General features: G+C 40.1%; 1 protein-coding gene across 1 annotated transcript; it reads left to right on the plus strand.

The window, feature by feature from the left end:
- The first annotated feature begins 1,053 nt into the window (after positions 1-1,053).
- Positions 1,054-18,823, plus strand: vstm2l (V-set and transmembrane domain containing 2 like). Its single transcript, XM_054617714.1, has 4 exons — positions 1,054-1,168; positions 15,782-15,951; positions 17,515-17,559; positions 17,783-18,823. Exons 1-4 carry the CDS (start codon positions 1,054-1,056, stop codon positions 18,089-18,091), a joined length of 639 nt encoding a protein of 212 aa, XP_054473689.1. The 3' UTR covers positions 18,092-18,823.
- The last annotated feature ends 210 nt before the right edge of the window (positions 18,824-19,033 follow it).

Raw genomic sequence — 19,033 nt, forward strand, 5'->3', positions numbered from 1 at the left:
TACAGGAAGTGTATTCAACATAGGTATTCAAGAGAACTACTAGTCACCAGAAGTCATAAGTGCATCTCCTTTCTTAAACAAGCATCTTAAAGCATAAACCAGAGTACATCCCAGAGTTTTAATAAAGGGCCTGAATATGAAATATATATCACTAGTGTTAATTGTTGAGTGGAAAACAAGAGAGACTTCTACACCAGATTCAACTTAAAACAAATTGGTATTTATTTTAGGATAACAGGAGTATATCGCCCAGCAGTTATACGTGCACGGGCCTAGCAGTACTGAGAAGTTCAGCAACTAAAAGGCGCTTATACAGAGTGCGCATCATGTTATATAGGTTTTGTGAGTTGAATATGATAGGTCCAAAAATGAGAGAGGCGGCTCTTGGTTTAGACTTTTAGACTTTCTGAGGGCCTTGGTCAGTTTGTCGTAAAAAGAGCCTCTGTTATCTGTGGTCAGTTGGTCGTAAAGGCACATTCCTTCTTTAAGTGTCTCTGTTCTTTTCCATCGTACGGCCAGGCACTAGAATGCCCTGTCCGGAGTATTTGACCTTCTAAGAGAACTTATAATCATTTACCGCAATGTGCACAGTGTGGTGTGATGTGAAAGCATAGACAAAATATACTGTGTTTGAGATTTGTATGTGTGCATTTATACATATGAATGTAATATTTTACATGACATAATCAATCGTAAAGTAAAAGTACTTCTAAAATATTCCCTAAATAAAATGAAAAGTAGGCAATTAAACTGTAGGCCAGCTCTGATTAAACAGCTGTGTAACAAAGGTGGAAAACTGTAACAACTCTGTGAGATCCCTCCGCCTAATTGACTCTGTGAGCCGATGCACCTGCCTCCACGCTGCTTCTCCCTCCGCCTCCGCTGGCAGCATCATCTCCTCCCGCAGAGCCGAGTGGAGCAGCAGCATCTCTCTCCTCCAGCTCCAAGCTTTATGTCTGTGACAGCTGCTCAGCGGCGGAGGGGGTGTTTCATCGATGCTCTTCAGCTAATGTGACACATTTCATTAAACTGCTTAAAACACCAGCTGAAGCGATGGGATCCTCTGGAGTGATGATAAGGATTTTACAGTACGTTGGACTTTATATTCAACTTAACGCAGCTCTCAACGTCGGACAAACCGAGGTGGATAATCGCATTTCTGGAAATGGTAAATTGTTTTATGTCTGTTTGTTGGTGGTCGCTTGACTGGAAGAAGAAGTCTTATCATTTTAATTATTCAAGAGGATTGATTGGCTGGGGTTCAGAGAACATTGGTTGTCATTTGAAAGTTTGGAGGTTGGAGGTTAAATAATGATTATGAATGAACTTTTATCATCTTTGAAAATGTCCACGTGAAAGTGGTTGAATATGGGCTAGTTCAAGTGGGGGAAGAATTTTCTTCAAAGTGAATAGGAAATATCACTTTTACTAAATTATACAGAGCTGGGCACAAGTCACAATCAAGCCCCACATTCAAATTGATTTCAACAAAATCAATTTGAATGTGAAAACCTATTTTGCTGGACAAAATCAGGTAGGCATACAGCATATCAGGCTTTGATTAAACCTTTGTAAAACAGTAACTGCTGACCAAAATGCCTTCAAGGTTGTGTATTGTTAAATTATTTCAGCAGAAAATCCAAAAATAATTGCTTTATATCTGTGATAATAGTTATATTATAACTCTTACAGCGCATGCCAAGTAACTTCAACATCACAGGTTCGATTCCAGCTTACCAATGGCCTTAATGTAAGTGCAAAATAAACAAGTTTATTAGTATAATAATGTTACAAACTATGCACCCACCACACATATTAAAGTGGTGTCTTTGGCTGCTAGGCTTCAGGCAGCTGGACATACTATCTCCTATTACTACTATTTTACCTCTGGGCACTGTATGTGAAATAATACATCATAAGGTAAAACAATATTACAAGGTGATCAAATTAATCAGATTGATTTATGGTAACAAACATACAGCCCAGGTTTGGCTAAAGGTTTCGGCTGATGGACACAAATTCAAGCCAAGGTGAACCATAAAGGCAAAACAAAAAAGCCAAGGGCATGTGCCTTCAGTGTTCTTGAGACAAATTACAGCTCCTGAAGGCACCCAAAGGAGAGAGGAGATCTGTGCTGCACTATGTGCTTTTTATGGAGGTGGGGAGGCTTGGGATGCCCTTTTACTGTACTGTAGCGCCTTTACCATGTTAAAATTCAGAGTTCAGAACAAAAATCATGGGGTGTTTTTATTATTGTTCAATGCTCCTTAAGGGTGGGTAGTTGACCGCTTCTGCATTTGACTTCTTGTGACTCTGATTTGTTTATGATTAGATTTATTGGTGGCTGATCTATCATGTCAAAAGCCAGTGTTATTTACTGCTGAAACTAAAATAGTTTTGTGAAACCTGCTGTAAGATAGTGTTGTCTTTTAATTAAGGAGAGGGGGACCAACTAAAATAGAACTATCTGGATGGAATGAATGGGTGTACAGTGGTATTAACAGGAGGATTCAGTCCCAATTACACTACAGTAAAGGCCTACCTCAAATTTCTAATTAGTGTCTAATTGTGTTTTATAGACTTTCCTGAAACCACTTGTTTTGAGTAAATATTATTGCGTGACTGATTCCACAGTTGTATGCTGTAGGTGATGGCATCCTTATATATGTTTTTATTTGGTAAGATATAGCATCCTATTTTTTTTCTGTTACTTTTCTCACTGTCAGCTCTTTTAAACACCATTGGCATTTTTTTTTTTACCTCCTAGCAGTCCTACCTTTCTCCAGCATCTCCAGACATAGATTTACTGTTGTCTAATTACATTGTGTGATAACCACTTCATCAGAGTGTCTCACCAGTTGTCCCTCGAGCCCTTTCTGCTTAGCAAGTTAGCTTTAGCTCGATCACCATAAATTGATGCAGCGCGCAACGGTTTAAAATGGATTGGCTGTCTTGGGCAGGTTGGAAAATCAATTATTAGCATTTCTCCCAAGGAGTAATTCAAACTGGCTATAATCGTTGTGTTCTCTTTCCCACTCCATGTCTCAGACTGGCCATAAAGAAGAAAATGCCTCAGGGTATTGAATCTTTTAACAAGAATGAAAACTCTTCTAGAAAAACAACTGTTCAGGTTTTTAAAACTTGATACAGAAAAAAAACCCTTCTTTTTTCACAGTAGCCCCAGCACCAGAAGAGACAGTTTTGTGGTTAAGTACTCCTCACGAGTTTTTACTTTTTTCTTTTTCAATCGGGCTCTTTGATAAATTGGCCAAGTAGAGGGAAGCTGAGCCGTCATGTAGAGCAGAGAGACTGGATGCACTGTTCTGGAGAGTGCTTGTTAGATTCTGCCCTGACTTATTTGTTCCAGATAAGTGCATCTGGATGGGGCCCGGTCAGCCCCGGCACCCCAGTTTCCGCTAAAGCTGAAGTGAAGATTAAATCACCTGTGAAGAAAAATAATGTGTTTTGTGTGAAGTCAAGCGACCAGGTTACATTCAGTGCCTTCACCTCGTTGTGGGCAACTTTGTGTCAAAGTGTCAGAGACAAGATTTTGTTCATGTAGATGGCCTTCAACAAAAAGTAATGATGGTACCGTTCGTGGTTTCATCATCAATTCTGATCCCTTCATTTGGTCTGCGAGACAGTGTTAGTGCTCTTTGGCAGCGTTCATCCTGTTATCCATCGTGAGCGTACTACTTTCACAGTGTGGGGGCTTGTACCAATTCATTAGGCTTCCAAAGTGTCTGGGATATCTCTGCCAGTCCTCTGCTTGGTGTCCTCTTAATGAGGATGGCCAGCCCCGGTAGTTTGCATTGGCTTTCAATTTAATGGAGCTCTGACTGTGCGAGGGGGGGGCAACAGATTGTACAGTCATGCTGTCAAAGCGGAGGATGCTGGCGGAGGCTCGGTAGGAGACAGGAAGAGAGTGAAAGGATAGTTGTAAGAATGCTAACCTCAAGAGGCTCCCGGAGGCAGGAGAACATTTTAACAAGATACAACTTGAGGGGGCCGCTGCTTCCTCTGGTGACGCAGTAATCCCCAGTGTGACGTAGTAATATCATGACCTGCAGTCAACATTTTTGGTCTGGTCCACTTTTTGTGAAATCATTAATTAAATAAAATTGACAGAAATTGGGATTTAAATAATACAGTTAAAACACTCATATAAAATAACCACATTTATGCTCTTTTCTATTGGCTATGTATACTACTTTCCATTTTTGGCTTGACACAGAAAAGTGGGGTCAGCCCTATAATTGCCAAAGGCTTTTGCAGCTGCCGCTCACACTAAATCTTTCGCCCACTATGAACAGAATACTCTGCTAGTCTTGGGTACTTAAATCTGAGGACTGTCTGAAGACGATACACTAGAGGGCAAATTTACAAAAAGATTTGGCTGCTACTCGAAGCATTGACCTGAAGCTCATTTATACTTTACCACATGGATAATTGCGATTGGACACTAAAAAAGGGCAATATGCTGCAAAACGTAATGGCCGTGTTTGCGTGGTTTATCATTAGCACAATATATCTTGTGAAACAGACCTTGAGACAGGGCAGATAGTGATTGCAAACAATGTGCAATTTATGGAGCTGTCAGTGGCCGCAATATGTTCTTGTTCATATATTGGTGGGAATGTGATCCCCATCCCCAGCAGTGATAACAAACTAGCTAATAACAGCAGGATCAGCTCTTTAAATCAGTTTTGAAACACCAAGGAGTAGTTAGCAATGAGCCTGAGATATTTAGTTTTGTGATGATGGGGTTATTTTAATTGAGAGGATGGAGAATATACTGTACGGGATATTTGTGTTGTGGTCCTGGTTGTATAAGCCAACATAAACTCACTTTAATTGAAAGTTATGATTTAATTTCATTACATTACTTCAACCAAGGTGAAACTGCTTCAACTTTAATTCAGATTCATTCAACACCTCATGCCTAGCAGAGTGCTGTAAGCAGCTTGGTCACCGCTGCACCCAACTGTCGCATCTCGTGAAAACATATATACCATCACTTAAAGGTTCTCAAGGGCAACATACTAAAGCAGAACATAATGTTGTCTTTCATCCGCGCAGAGACCAGATGGATTACAGTGTGCATTCTGCAAAATGGCTCAGAGTCCCGGTTTGTGTTGTCAACAACACATGCTACTTCGTGTTGCCACACACTGGGAGGAAACACAGAAATAGCCTCTGAGTCTTGTGTCCCATGGGCTATAAAAAATTCACTCTGGAGTACCGACGGCAACAGGCAGACAGCTGCTGGCTTGATTACCGGCTCCATTCTTATTTCATTGTTTTACCTTCCTCCTTGAATGAAGGCTGAAGGTCTCGCAGCAAGAAATTATTTCCCCAAGGAGACTCCTGTCTGTTTGCACGGCCGCTGATTGTCGACCAAATACAGCATTATTGACTTTTACGCAAATTCCCAGGTTGCTTATTTCTGTTTATCAGTGTTATAAATTTTTTTCCACATTTGGTTAACGGTTGTCACTCCAGCTACTGCAGGCTACTTCTAACGGCTGTACAGAAACCTCTTGGCACAGTGATACAGGCTGATAGCAGTATTCATAACTGCAGGTTTAACTTTTGACTCGTCTTTAACCATAAGTGTGGTAATGTGTATAAGTGTTTGTGATTAATAACAATATAATGACTTCATAAAACTGAGAAACAATATATTTGTATTGATCTTGTGTTAAAACTATAGCTACTAAACCAACACAAAGTGCTGTAACCCTTCAAGGCTTTTCCCATATCCACTAACCAAACATAACGTCTTTCTCTAGTTGGTTATCTGAATGCACGATTAATGCTTTAGCAGTTCTCTTTATTACAGGAGCTTCTTGTTATTTCATCCACCGTTCCCTTGGGGCTCCCCTGATTATTAAAGCCATACATCAAGTTAGTGAAATACCTCTTGCCACAGGGATTCTGTTCACAGGCTATTTACATTCACCTTGGTGATGTTAAGGTGGATTTTTTTATGTCTTGGTATTTACTGTGGCTGATTTCTTCACAATAAATCATTTCTGCTCTTCAGTGCCCTACGGATGTGACTCAAATGGAAGCATTGAGTTAATGACCCTGATTTTACTTGCTGTCCCCCTAAGGTGGCAACATTTTGGGTGACAAATGTTTGCACTTAACCTAGAGAAGGATTTTCTACAATTCTTCCAGCTACAAAATGCCTGTTTTTGTCTTATTCCTACAACACTTTTACATAACTGTTTGGCACAGTATGTGCCGACATTCTCAAATCCCCTGATTTCATGCATCTTACATTATTTGTATTTTCATCTGTAATATCAGAAGTGGTGAAACAGATAAACAAAAATTTGTGATTGGTTAGCTAAGATTTCAACAGGACTTCAAAGTGATAAGAGACGGACGAAGACACTGTTGGTTTTGGTCTTTCATGTGATAAGTTCAAAATAAGTAAAACACTATAGAATAACATAAGCCCTTGGCAAAAAAAAATTGCGGGGTTGGTGCAGGTGGTCTTTAACTGCAAGCTTCTGTCTCTGGTTCACAGACAAGCACACACACATGGACCTGCAAAGATACGGGTGTCACACTTGCTTCTCGTCCATGCTAATTAGCCCTCTGTAATTTAGTCATCCTCAAACAGCTCAAGCTCACTCCAAAGCAGGAAGGGAGAAGGAGAGAAAGAGAGAGAGAGAGAGAGAGGATCGATGGCTTGAACTCACACTGGCACTCATGCTGGATTTATCCTTCTTATTTTGCCTTGGACCTGAAGTGAGAAAATATTTAAAAGTGGTCTCTCTGGGGCTAGAGCAGTGTACATGCATTTGTTCATATATTTATGTCCTCCACCACATTGCTTTTCTTTCATTATTTTCTCTCCTTTTCATTTTTAATGAGTCTTTGGTGGATAGCAAGCAGACGCCTCTGTGTTCTCGTGGCCTCAACGAGGACCATTTTAAAAATGCATCTACTGTACTTGCGTCTTCCAACAGGGGTCCCCTGCCTCTACTAGAGGACAGTTCTGACGGTACTGCCTTTATGAAAATCTATACTTAGAATAAGGCCAAGCCAAGCAAATTCTTTCTGTGGCCTTATAAATTATACAACCCAGTGTGCTGGAGATTTCCCTGGAAGTCAATATTCACATCAGAAGTACATGTTCTCACAGTTTTCTCTGCCAGTTCGGGGCCCGGGAAAATGTACCATTGGCGTCAGTTTTACTGTTGATTTATCATTCTACCAAGGTTATGTGATTGATTTCTTGTGACGCTAATGTGATTAAAGTCACGAAACTTTTGGACATGTCTGCAGAGCAGGCTTGTCAGGGCCTGACGTCGCCACAGCTCACACCTGGAGACAGTCTGTTTGTCAACAAGTCGTGTTTCACAAGCCGGTTGAAGAGGGCGTCTGCATACTAAACTGAAAGGCAATCTGACAACTGTCAGATCGATAATGCTGAGAAGAGGAGGAGGAGGAGGGAGGAGGACAAGGGAGGCAGGATGGCGAGGCAATAGTTTGGGCACCGCATAATTTAGTGATACCAATGATTAGGGATTCATTTATAGAACTCAAGGAGCGTATTTGTAATGGCTGTCATAAAATGTTTGCATTTGCATTATTAGGAATACTCCAATCAGCAGATTAGGGCTGGGCAACAGTTCAGTGTTATTGTTTTCTCAAAATTCTCTCGAAACCAAGCAAATTGTGCTTAATGAAATCTTTGTTTCTGTCAGTCTGTCTTTCGCTCCTCTCCTGACCCATTACCTATTCCTCAGGCCCCTTAGTTTCCATTTTGCATCAATCCACTAGATGCACTGGCACTTTCCCCCTTTACCTATCAGCTGACTGCCCCACCCCTCTACACACCTGTTCCTTCTTTCCTCATCAGCCCTGCACTTACCTGAACTCCATCCCCCGCCGACTATCCCAACTGTTTCCACTTCCGCTCATCAGCCCTGCAGTACATATACTAGCCTCTTTTTCCATTCAGTTGCCGTATTGTGCTTATAAGGGACAGAGGCAGAGAGAGGTGTTGTGAAACCCTTAAAATGGCCACTTTATGCCATGCTTTAGGGGGAAATAAATATAACACCGGCTGTGGTGTAGTGGAGAGCAAGGTAGTTCTCCAATCAGAGGGTCGGTGGTTCGATACCCGGCTTCGGCAGTCGATGTGTCCTTGGGCAAGACACTTAACCCCAAGTTGCTCCTGAAGGCTTTACCATCGGTGTGGACTGGATGTTGCATGAATGTTAGTTAGAGTCTGATGGTGGCACCTTGATGGTAGCCTGTCATCAGTGTGTGAATGGGTGAATGATATGTAACATACTACTGATTGTAAGTCGCTTTGGATAAAAGCGTCTGCTAAATGACTGTAATGTAACAGGTGAAATTCTCACATTTTAGTGCATGTCACAGTTTACAACCACATGTCATATTTATCTCACAGGTGCACTTCATGAACTACAGGCACCAGATTGCAAATACATTTACACCACAGTGGGTGAAATTTGAGTTTTATGGAGGTACCAAAGCCTTTTAATATAGAACAGCCTTTTCAGAAGAAGTGAACGCAGAACACTGTATAATACAAAAAAAATACTTTTTTGAGTTTTAGATGCACAAGCTGGGCATCGTAGACTTCACTTGAAAGTCAGTGACTCAGCCACCGAATATTTTCTCTTTGTTCATAAAAGATTGACTCACCTACAGACTTTACAATCCTTGTTTCTCAAGTCTCTCATTCACCGCATCCATTTGTCTGTTCAGAATCCAGCACTGTTGCGGACTGTTCATCCCTTGTTGAATCCAGGGAAGCGAAGCAGAGTTTGGTTGCAATGTAATGTTATATATTCACCAAAAGCAAAAGTTAACTGCAGTCTGATAATGAAAATAACCTTGAGCATTTGAAAATATTATCTGTTGGACTTTATTGATTCACAATGTGTGAATATTATTTACCTTTTATTATCGTTTTTGATGCATGCACTCTGTGGCTTATGGCCATGGCTAATGATATGTCTAGTTCCTGTTTGCTCAGAAACACATTTGTTTGTTTATTTGACAGAAAATCTGTACATCAAAATAACTGGTAATGAGGCTGTCTGCCCTTCACTGGGAAAAAAAATCAAAAACAAAGTTCAATTATATGACAGATTATGTAATGGATCGAGAGCATATTGTAGGGAGTCACTCATACATCTATTCTCTCCTCCTCCATATGGTTAAAGACTTCATACTTCTTCATACTCTAATCTCTCTTGAATTGCTTTGATATTGTATGTGTGGGCGTGTGTGTGCGCGCCTTTACAGCTGTCTTTGTGGGGACCCATTTAAAGTGTGAGGACATTTTGGGTCAGGCCTCTTTTTGGGACATACCTCCAAATGCCTGTTTTGGGGTTCAGACTTGGTTTAAGGTTCATCTTAGAATAATGATAAGGTTAAGGGGCTAGGGACTGCATTTTGTCAATGAGTGTCCTCACAGAGATAGAAGTACAAGGTTGTGTGTGTGTGTGTGTGTGTGTGTGTGTGTGTGTGTGTGTGTGTGTGTGTGTGTGTGTGTGTGTGTGTGTGTGTGTGTGTGTGTGTGTGTGTGTGTGTGTGTGTGTGTGTGTGTGAGAGAGAGATGTTGCAAAATGATAATTGGAGATGCTCCTTCGCATAGAGGGACATGCTATTCGTAATGGCTTGCATAAAACATGCAACAGAAACACACAGCAGCATACTGCAGCACCACCATATGTGACATGCATTTCAAATCTGTACAGCTCCATTTACACACATACGCTGTATGCTGACTACAAGCCACAGGGCACCACACACAGTGAGACACACACACACACACAGGGTAAGTCTCCCAGGATGCTGAACACCTGCCAGAGCCAGTGGGCAAGGCTCCAGGAGATGTAGTGAGCTACTCTGAGAGTGGGAAGCATCTCTTAATACCACACACCAGAGAGCCAACAGACACAGATTGCCCACTCAGCGAGAGGGCCATAGAGGGGAGGGAAAAGTGTGGAAGGGGAACTGAATTAAAGGAGGAAGGAAGGTGAGAGCACAGAAGAGGATTGAGTGGTATAAGGAACCTCTAATAGGTAGAAAGCAAGAATGAAAGGGCAATATAAAAGGGAGAGAGAAGAGTAGTAGTGTCCAGAGAGGGGGAGATTTGTGGGAGATGTTACTGAGCTGGAGAGAGAGAGAGAGAGAGAGAGAGAGAGAGAGAGCTAAGCAAGGATTTAAACAAGAAAGAAAGAGGTGGAAAATTGAGAAAGATCTTGCGTTTGCAAAATTGGGGTCTTATTGGTTGGCAGGGGAAATGGGGAAAGTGCAGGAATTACCTTGCAGCTATAAGCCTGTCCGACTGCTTCGGACTCCCAAGTGTATTTTAGGACTCCCCGTGCAACTCTCTCCTTGACTTGACTTTGACTTAATACACTGTGGTTTCAAATGACTGTGGCAACTCAGCTAGCGTCATTAATTCTTCACCAGTTTGCCTTTATAGTATGCTTTGTTTGTAAGTTGTAGACAAGTACTGTTCTTACATTCAAAAAGTATTAAGGGTTCATTTTAGGAGAATACTTTTACACAAAATGATTTAAAAGTGAAAAATATTTCTCAATTGCTAAGTCTGTATAATAACAAATGATGACAGACAAAAATGTGCCGTGAAATCCTTTTCACAGGAGTAAAAGTGGAGAGAGGAGTTGGCAGCTTGTTGTCAGTCTGCAGCTTTCTTGTGTTTGGTGTTCTTTTGATTCAGTGTAATTCAGTTTTACTGAATTTTTCTGGGTTTCATTTTTGTCCTTTGTTTCAGTTTTTTCTTTTTGTTAATAAAGGCCTTGGATTTTTTCATTACTCAACATCGACCTGGTTCTTCAACGTCCCTTTTTATGTTTTCCGGTGCTGAACCACCTCATCTACCAAGTATGGGGTGGTGGCAGTCAAGAGCACCTTTCAAGAACAGACATCACAAAGTAGCAAGCAAAAGACAAATCAACTTACATTAAATGCAGTCATAAAGCTAAAAACATAAGACACTAAAAACAATATAGAAAAGCAGGTCTATACAATTGGGTCTTGAGCTGCATTTTAAACGTGTCCACAGTGTCCACAAAGCACAGTCTCTTTTTGTTTGGAGCCTGAAGTGAACCAACGAACCCAGATCAGAGAACCTTAGAGGCCTGCTGCTGGTGCAGTAGCTCTTTAATGTAGGCAGGTGCTTGACCACACAAGGCTCTTATTCTGGATATCACAAGGATAAGTGGATTCAAAATTTGATAGGAAGCCAGTGTGACCCTTTGGAGGTCTTGGTCAGAAGCTTGGCTGCAGCATTTATGAAACACGTGTAGGCGATTTAGGGAAGTCTTGCTAAGACACGTACAAAAAGAAAAAAACTATCCTTTACCTTTGGTCAATTAAGATTAAGAATTGACCAATAAGATAAGATAATAATTACTTCTCTGATTTCTCTCCATATCATTCTTTTTGTGCTCACTTGCTTTTGTGTCTTTAACTGTGTCCCCCATAAAGAGCTTTGTGTTTGTGGGAACGCAGCCTGTTCAAAGTGACAGATGCTGCTGTCTGTGCTCTGCCGCTAGCTGTTGATACTGTATCTAAAGGACCAAAAAAAAAAAGTACCAGCACCCGCATTGAATTCTAAGAAAGCTCAGATGATTGAAATGCCACCTCTGTTGTTTTTCTCATATACTTTATTCACAGTGAGGTTCTCTGCTATTCCAGGCTTCAGCTCTGCACCATATGTTCAAAACATACCCTCTGTGCTCTTCATCGGACATCCAAGAGACAGAGTGACAGTCTTGAATGATAAGATGTATAAAGGAAGAAAGAAAATGGAAAAAATAATAGAAAAGAATATATCTGAATAAGAGGCGTCCATTCAGCACCTCTTCAAACACTCATACAAAGTGCTTTTCAAACAAAAAACAAAAAATGAAATATGTTAGAAAACACAAAGGCATCAAATCTACATTTTGCCTCAACTTTGCCCCTTATTTTTCTTTATCATTCTTTGTCTTATCAGAGTAAAATACATTTGTGCTAATTGATTGATTGATAGGCATGTGACCAAGTATTGATTCAGCCTTACTAAAAAAATATTCAATTCAATAAATAATTGGCTGCTTAAGATTTTAACATACAGTGTATCTGTTTCTAAAATAACTTCTACTGTGAGCTCCTCTCTTTTTTTAAAGGTTACTTTTCAGTTTAATTTCTGCATCCTGCATACTTTCTGATAATCATCAGAGCTTTACCTCAGATGCTTTTCTGAATCTCTTGGACGTGTTCAGTTCAGATTGGGTTGCTTTGTTATCCGGAAAGATTTTCCTGCCGTCAGGAAACACATGCTTCATCAGATGAAAGTGAATCATTATGCCAGCTGTGATTACACTCTACAATGGCATCGAAGGAACAGTTAGCGCAACAGGAAAATGTCCCAGAAAATATGTCCCACTGTGCAGCAGAATCACAAGACACTTTTCACAGACTAGCACAGAAATTAAAAGACTTACTCAGGAAAACATTTATCTGCTTCAATACCTTGTTACTTACCTTGTTTTTCGGATCACATATGTCTTAATATGTGGTGATAGTTTGAAAATGTAAGAAGAAAACAGACTAGTATAGACTAAATAGTTTCAGTTATTATTTCTCACAACAGATTAGAAGATTAGACAATAAAATCTAGTCAGAAGTTTGTTGGTGCATTCAGATAAATAAACTTGATTTAATAAAATAATGATATATTTAGTCTTCAGCCCTACTGTGTAACATGTGAGGGATGAGGCCAGTCTTCCCTGTCACACTTTATTTGTGCTCATCTGGCACATAACTGAAGATGGAAAAATGAATAAATGGAAGATTTCTTTAGAATTGACTCACCTAACTGCAATGTTTCAAATGAAATAGTTTCGCTTGAAAATGTCATGCATGCCTGATTTTGCCATTTGAGGACTAGAATTGAACTAAATACCTTTCTGTGCGTTTTATTCTCGATCCTTTTTTGTGAATGTTCATTCTGTGTCATTAATGTTCCTATAAAGCCCGAATGATACTCGTTTTAACTCAGAAGTTTGTATTACTTATCAGCCTAAATTTCCATCATCTGTTATTGATATATCTGCAATGTGCTAATATAGGCCAATTACTTTCATCATGCTCTACATTCAAATACCTCCTAAACTGGATTTTGATTTAAGATTTTTGAAGCTTTTTCCAAAATGAAGAATTCATTTTTAATTTTAGTTTTAATTTGAGTTTTTTTTATAAATAGTTTCCACTTTGATCTCAGCATCATCTTTTGTATTGTGACATCCCATAGATTCAGGTTATGTGTTGTCTGGAACCGCTTGTAGCTGACAGGTCTGTCTGAGTTATGGGCTCTCTGTTCAGCTGCCTCCTGACATGAGCATCAGAAACCAGCAAGAGGGTATGTTCTCTGCCCTCGTGTCTGTCAGCATCTTAATAAGGACTCATGATGTAAGACGAAGATGGAACAGGGCTGGAGAGGTACACTGAGTTGACTGAAATGTATCCTTATCTCACCTGTTATTTTTCAATCTCAAGAGAATGTGTATAATGGAGGAGAGCTGGAGAGAAAAGTAAAAGAACGAGTTATCATCAAGCTGTCTGCACATACGTAATGTACCTCCATGTTGCCATGACAAAACGCATGAAGGTTTGACACCTTCCATAATGAAAGAGACAACTCAAGGTCTTAAATAAACAGTATGGAAACATTTTGTTTTAGGGTCCATATTTGATCTTTCTGCTGAAGAATGAGTATTTGAATGCTGTCGTGACTTTAAATAGATGACTCTGTTCCTTGCCAGGGGTGTAAAGTAAATGAGTTTATGTCTACTCTGAATATAGCTGCAGCTTTAAGCAGAGCCCAAACTGGGAGAACATTAACTTAAGCACATGGTGTGTATGGTGAACAAGGTTCATTGCACTTTACATGCTTCTCTGTCTTCGTATCTCTCCATAGGTGATTCCTTTACAGTTATTTCTTAAGCTCCTATTTCCTTCTCAACACTGTGTGTGTGTGTGTGTGTGTGTGTGTGTGTGTGTGTGTGTGTGTGTGTGTGTGTGTGTGTGTGTGTGTGTGTGTGTGTGTGTGTGTGTGTGTGTGTGTGTGTGTGTGTGTGTGTGTGTGTGAATCCAATCCCTCTTCTTTACAGCTCCTCTTTCACTATTCCTCACTTTTCTATCCATCGTTCTCAGCGCTTTCTTCCAAACACAAACACTCTCTCCTCGGTTCACCTCTGCCCTTGTCCTTCTTTTCTCTCTTTTCCTCTCTTTCCTCTTCTTGGCCCCAGTGTGGCTCCATCCCTCCAGTACGTCTGCTACTGACAAATGAGGCCACTGCCTGGCCGCAAGCAGCGGTGCATCAAGGGCATGACAATTACAGATACGGAGTCTGACTTTTCTCTTCGCTAACCTGGTCTTAACATGCTCAGTCCCTGTGTCTCCCTGAAAGAGCACTATTCTGTAGCTGAGAGGTTGAATCTAGAGGTAGAACAGACTACAGATTATTGTCTTATCACACTTTATGCATGACATTATTCCCTGTTTCACCAAATAGTTGGTGTCACATTTAAAATCTCCAGAGTGAGTAGATAATGGCTGAACTTTTTAATTCCTGTTGACCTTATTCTACACAATAAATTAGGAAAATGTTTGCATTTGATCTGAGGTCTTAAAATGCTTTGCTATTGTGGTCAATTAAATGTTGAACATCTCAAACACCTATCATGTGTTGATGTTGAATTTACTGTCTGATTTCAATATCTCTGGATGGATGTTTATATGCCATATAAAGGTTTCTTAAGAAGGTCTTAAAATGCTTTGCTATTGTGGTCAATTAAATGTTGAACATCTCAAACACCTATCATGTGTTGATGTTGAATTTATATGGGGTATAATAGGTTTCTTAAGAAGATCCCGACGAGCTGTCCCTTCAATTTAGTTGAGGTTTCATTCTTAACAACCTGGTTCATGCTTTCATTTATTATTCCTATTTTTTGGGGGGGTTGGTGGGGTTAACTATGAATTTTTACAATGTGTTTTAAGAAAGCTTAATGTGTGTTTATAGAGTAGCATTTAGGTCAGTCTCCATTTTGCTTCTGCATCCATAGATAAGATATCTTACAAAGTGTCCTCCCACACACATACTGCATGCTGAGTCTGATAATATGCGATGGAAAATGTAGTCTTACTCTGAATTATTGACCATTACAGGAAGCCAAACGGGAGAGAATGATGTTCTGTGTAGGTGGTATTTCAGTCTGTGTGCGTGGGATTGAAGTGTTATGACACTTCCAAATTACTATATCAGTACAATGTTCAGCTCAGCTCTGGCTGCTGAACCATCGACAGAAGGATGATATTACTAAAGTATATTAATAGCATATTATCCCAGTACTGACACTTAAGCTTGCAACTACAGTTTCTGCAAAAAGACTGAGAGTGAAACCTGCAGAACACTGAGCACTGTAGATTAAGCAATGCTTTCATCTAACGATTAGCAGTGGTTTGTTCAGCTGATACCTTCTCTCTGAATTTCTCATTGCTATATTTACTAAGCTATCAAAACCTTGAGTGTGTCACAATTTCTTCTCTCGCTGAACTGTGATGCATCAACGTCGCGGGTGAACTGTTGTCACTTAGCTCCCTGAGAAATAGAAATCTTGAGGATTTGTCTTTCTGTCACTTCGGGGATGTCTTAATCCCATCATTTTCCCTAAACTTTTCTCTTTTTTTTATACCCCTGCAGCTCTCTTTACAGAGGTGCCACACGACATTGCAGCGCAGAGCGGTGAGGATGTAGAGATGGCTTGTTCCTTCCGTGGGGCGGGCTCTCCCTCCTACTCGCTGGAGATCCAGTGGTGGTACATCAAGCACCACAGAGACTGGAAAGAGAAGCCTGCCCAGATCACGAATAATGTAAGACGTAAAGAAAGCATTTTGTTTGATATGTGCAGTTATTCTCGGGGGACTACTTGTACCCCAGTGGGTAAAAAAGATCATTTTTTAAAAGTAAATCCATATATTTGTATTAAGGGGGGGAGGGTATCCAAATAGGATTGAAAACTGTTGTGATGGGATCTTTAGCAAATTACAATAAGGGGGTAACTGCTCATATACTATGAACTCCTGAATGCGGACAACTCAAGTGTAACAATATTTAAGATAATGATTCATGATGAATAAAATGCAATTTATGATGCATTCATAAGAAAAACATATTATTGATGATGCCAATAAAGGGGTCCATAGGCTCACCAAATAGGAATGTGGGGATATAACAGAAAAAAAAAAGATTGGGACTAAATGTATTATTGTAGACTACAGTAGGATGACTGAGTTTATATGGTGCTTCGAAGACACCACTGTATATTATACATCATAAATACAGCAAGACATCCAGTGATACATGTACAAATCAGGTAAAAAAAAACCTCTATAACATTGTCTGTACATCATAATTATATAATTTCAGGTAACGTGTGTAGATATACATATACACTAAGTAGAGGAAGAATCTCAAGAAATGCAACAAGCCCAACAATTACCCTAAAAAACATCTCCCTAATCTCACATCTCCCGGCTTTCTGCAAGTAATTGTCTAATGTTCATGTGCGAATAATCAACCCTTTCTTTGGATTATGCCTATGGTTTCAAGGAATCAATTTCAGTTTTTATCTTACAAAACAACATGTGTGGTTTCCAGTAAAAAAGGACAATAGAAAACCAAATGGAACTAATTTTTTAACTAATATCTTTGAGATGCATATGGTTATTGCTTGAAAGCTATTTTCTCATACATTAGGGCTTTTATCTCACTCAGCAACCCAAGGTGAAACATTTCTTTTTTTATCTGTTCAGTAGAGTCACTAAGTCCGCTTTCTGTATCACTATTTCAGTTTCTGCAATACAATTTATTTGGAAAGAATGGCTCGGACTGAACCTAAAGCTCAATATATATCAGGCAGGAGGAAATGCAAACCCTCTGGCACGGAAGCGAAGGGATAATTGCTGATTAGCATTTGCCAGCACTGGGGGAACAGGTTGACTCTCTCCCGTCATGGGGGAACTCAGGCTCCCCTGTTGTGCCTCTAGACACTATAATTGGCACTGAGAAAGAAATAGATTTTCAAAATCTCTGTCTGCTCCATGCATAATTCATACCTATGCCCAAAAGAATACCTCTGTGCCTTTGCATACACATTCACACACACACTCCTGCTCAGAGGCTTACGTGCTTGGGGTTGTTAAGTGTGTGCTCATACAGACACATTTAAACATGCACATATAAGCGTGCGTACCCACGCACACAGTACATAAAGCTCAACCACCAGAGAGAAAATGGTAACTACAAGGAAGCCTTGTTAAGAAAAGATTGCTGAAAACATCAAACATGTTTGTCCACTGCAATGTTTTGCTAGTGTGAGATGTTTTTAGAAATGTGCATCTGTTGCTAATGTATCATCCATATTTCCTGCGCAGGTTGCACCCCTGGAGGAAACTTCCAAAGACGCCACCAAAATTAGTGTGAGTTTGATCCTGCGTCAACTGTCAACAAGCACAAACAACAAGGACTATATCAAAGAAAACTAGCAGATTTTTTTTTTCATTATAATGAATATGAAAGACATCCAAGCTTTTGCTAGCTCCATTTCTATAATCCATTTAAACCTTATCCTTAATAAAAGAGCTTAGATGATGTTTCCTATACAGCTTCAAATAACAATACATCATCTTTTGTCCCCGTCAGGTGGTAAAAGTAGCCGGCAGCAACATCTCCCACAAGCTCCGTCTCTCCAGCGTCAAGCCCTCAGACGAGGGCACGTATGAGTGTCGCGTCATTGACTTCAGCGGCACCGTGGCACAGCAGCACCGCGTTCGCGCCTACCTCCAGGTGGAGCCTGAGAGGAGTCAGGGGCCAGATGACTTCAAGCTGCAGGAGCCAGGGCAGGGGTCACATGGGAGCCACCATCACGCCCGCCACCAGACAGAGGGCAGGGAGCTGAAGAGGAGATCAGCTGGCAGCACCACTGACTGTAATGAGAGCTGTGTGCTTTAGAGTGGGCAGTCTGCCCGTCTGTCTGCATGTCCATGACTTATCTCTTAATAGGGACTGTCATCAACACACACGTCACCACAGAGTCGCAGTGTCGGACGTAACTGGACCCTTTGTGTTTCATGGTGTGTTTGTTTATCTTTAATATTTCTGTTTGGATGCCAATGCTGTTGAATGCCAATGAAGGGCAACATTTTATTGACTCTATATATGCTTATTTTTCTTGTTGTTGCTTTGTCTCTGTGCTTTCCTCCTATTGCATTAGGTGACAGTTAGGCTGTATTCACAGAGGTTTTTTTTGTCAGAGCAGGACTCTCTTAATGGCCAGAAGAGTTAAAGTACAGGCAGTGTAGTGTCAGAATTATCATGGAAATCATAAATACTAAATAGGTGATAGAGACACACAACATACCATTTCCTTTGCAATGTGCCAGGTTTACTGTCTTTAACCAAAACATGTGCAAAAAGCTGCAGTATTTTAATGCTTTCTAAGGAATTAAGAATAAATTAAGCTTTTTTCTTCACCTGAGAACTTTTCAAATTGCATTTCATTTATCTAATATTTGTTTTAAACTACAATGCTTTTCACAATAAAAAGGTATGCCTTCATAACACCAAGATTATATCAATTCGTATGTAAATTTACATTTGGCACTGTAGACTTTTGCTGTTATCATTAAGTTTAGTCTGTGCTATCTTAACCAAATGACTCAAGAAACACAACTAGAACATTAATCACTCCAATTTTGTCATATTTTCTCATCCTCAGTATGACTTTTTTTCATCTGAATCACATTCTTCTCAAGACTGTGTTTGTTCTAAGTGCTGCTGTTTGGTATCTGTTCTGTTCAATACATCTATTTGAAATGACTGGGTCATTTTTCGTTATTTGGTATTCAGTGTTGTATTTTATTCCTATTGGCTGCATAAACTACCTGGTTTGTA

The sequence above is a fragment of the Anoplopoma fimbria genome, chromosome 17 (assembly GCF_027596085.1).
Source record: "Anoplopoma fimbria isolate UVic2021 breed Golden Eagle Sablefish chromosome 17, Afim_UVic_2022, whole genome shotgun sequence".
In the NCBI taxonomy this organism is placed as follows: Eukaryota; Metazoa; Chordata; class Actinopteri; order Perciformes; family Anoplopomatidae; genus Anoplopoma; species Anoplopoma fimbria.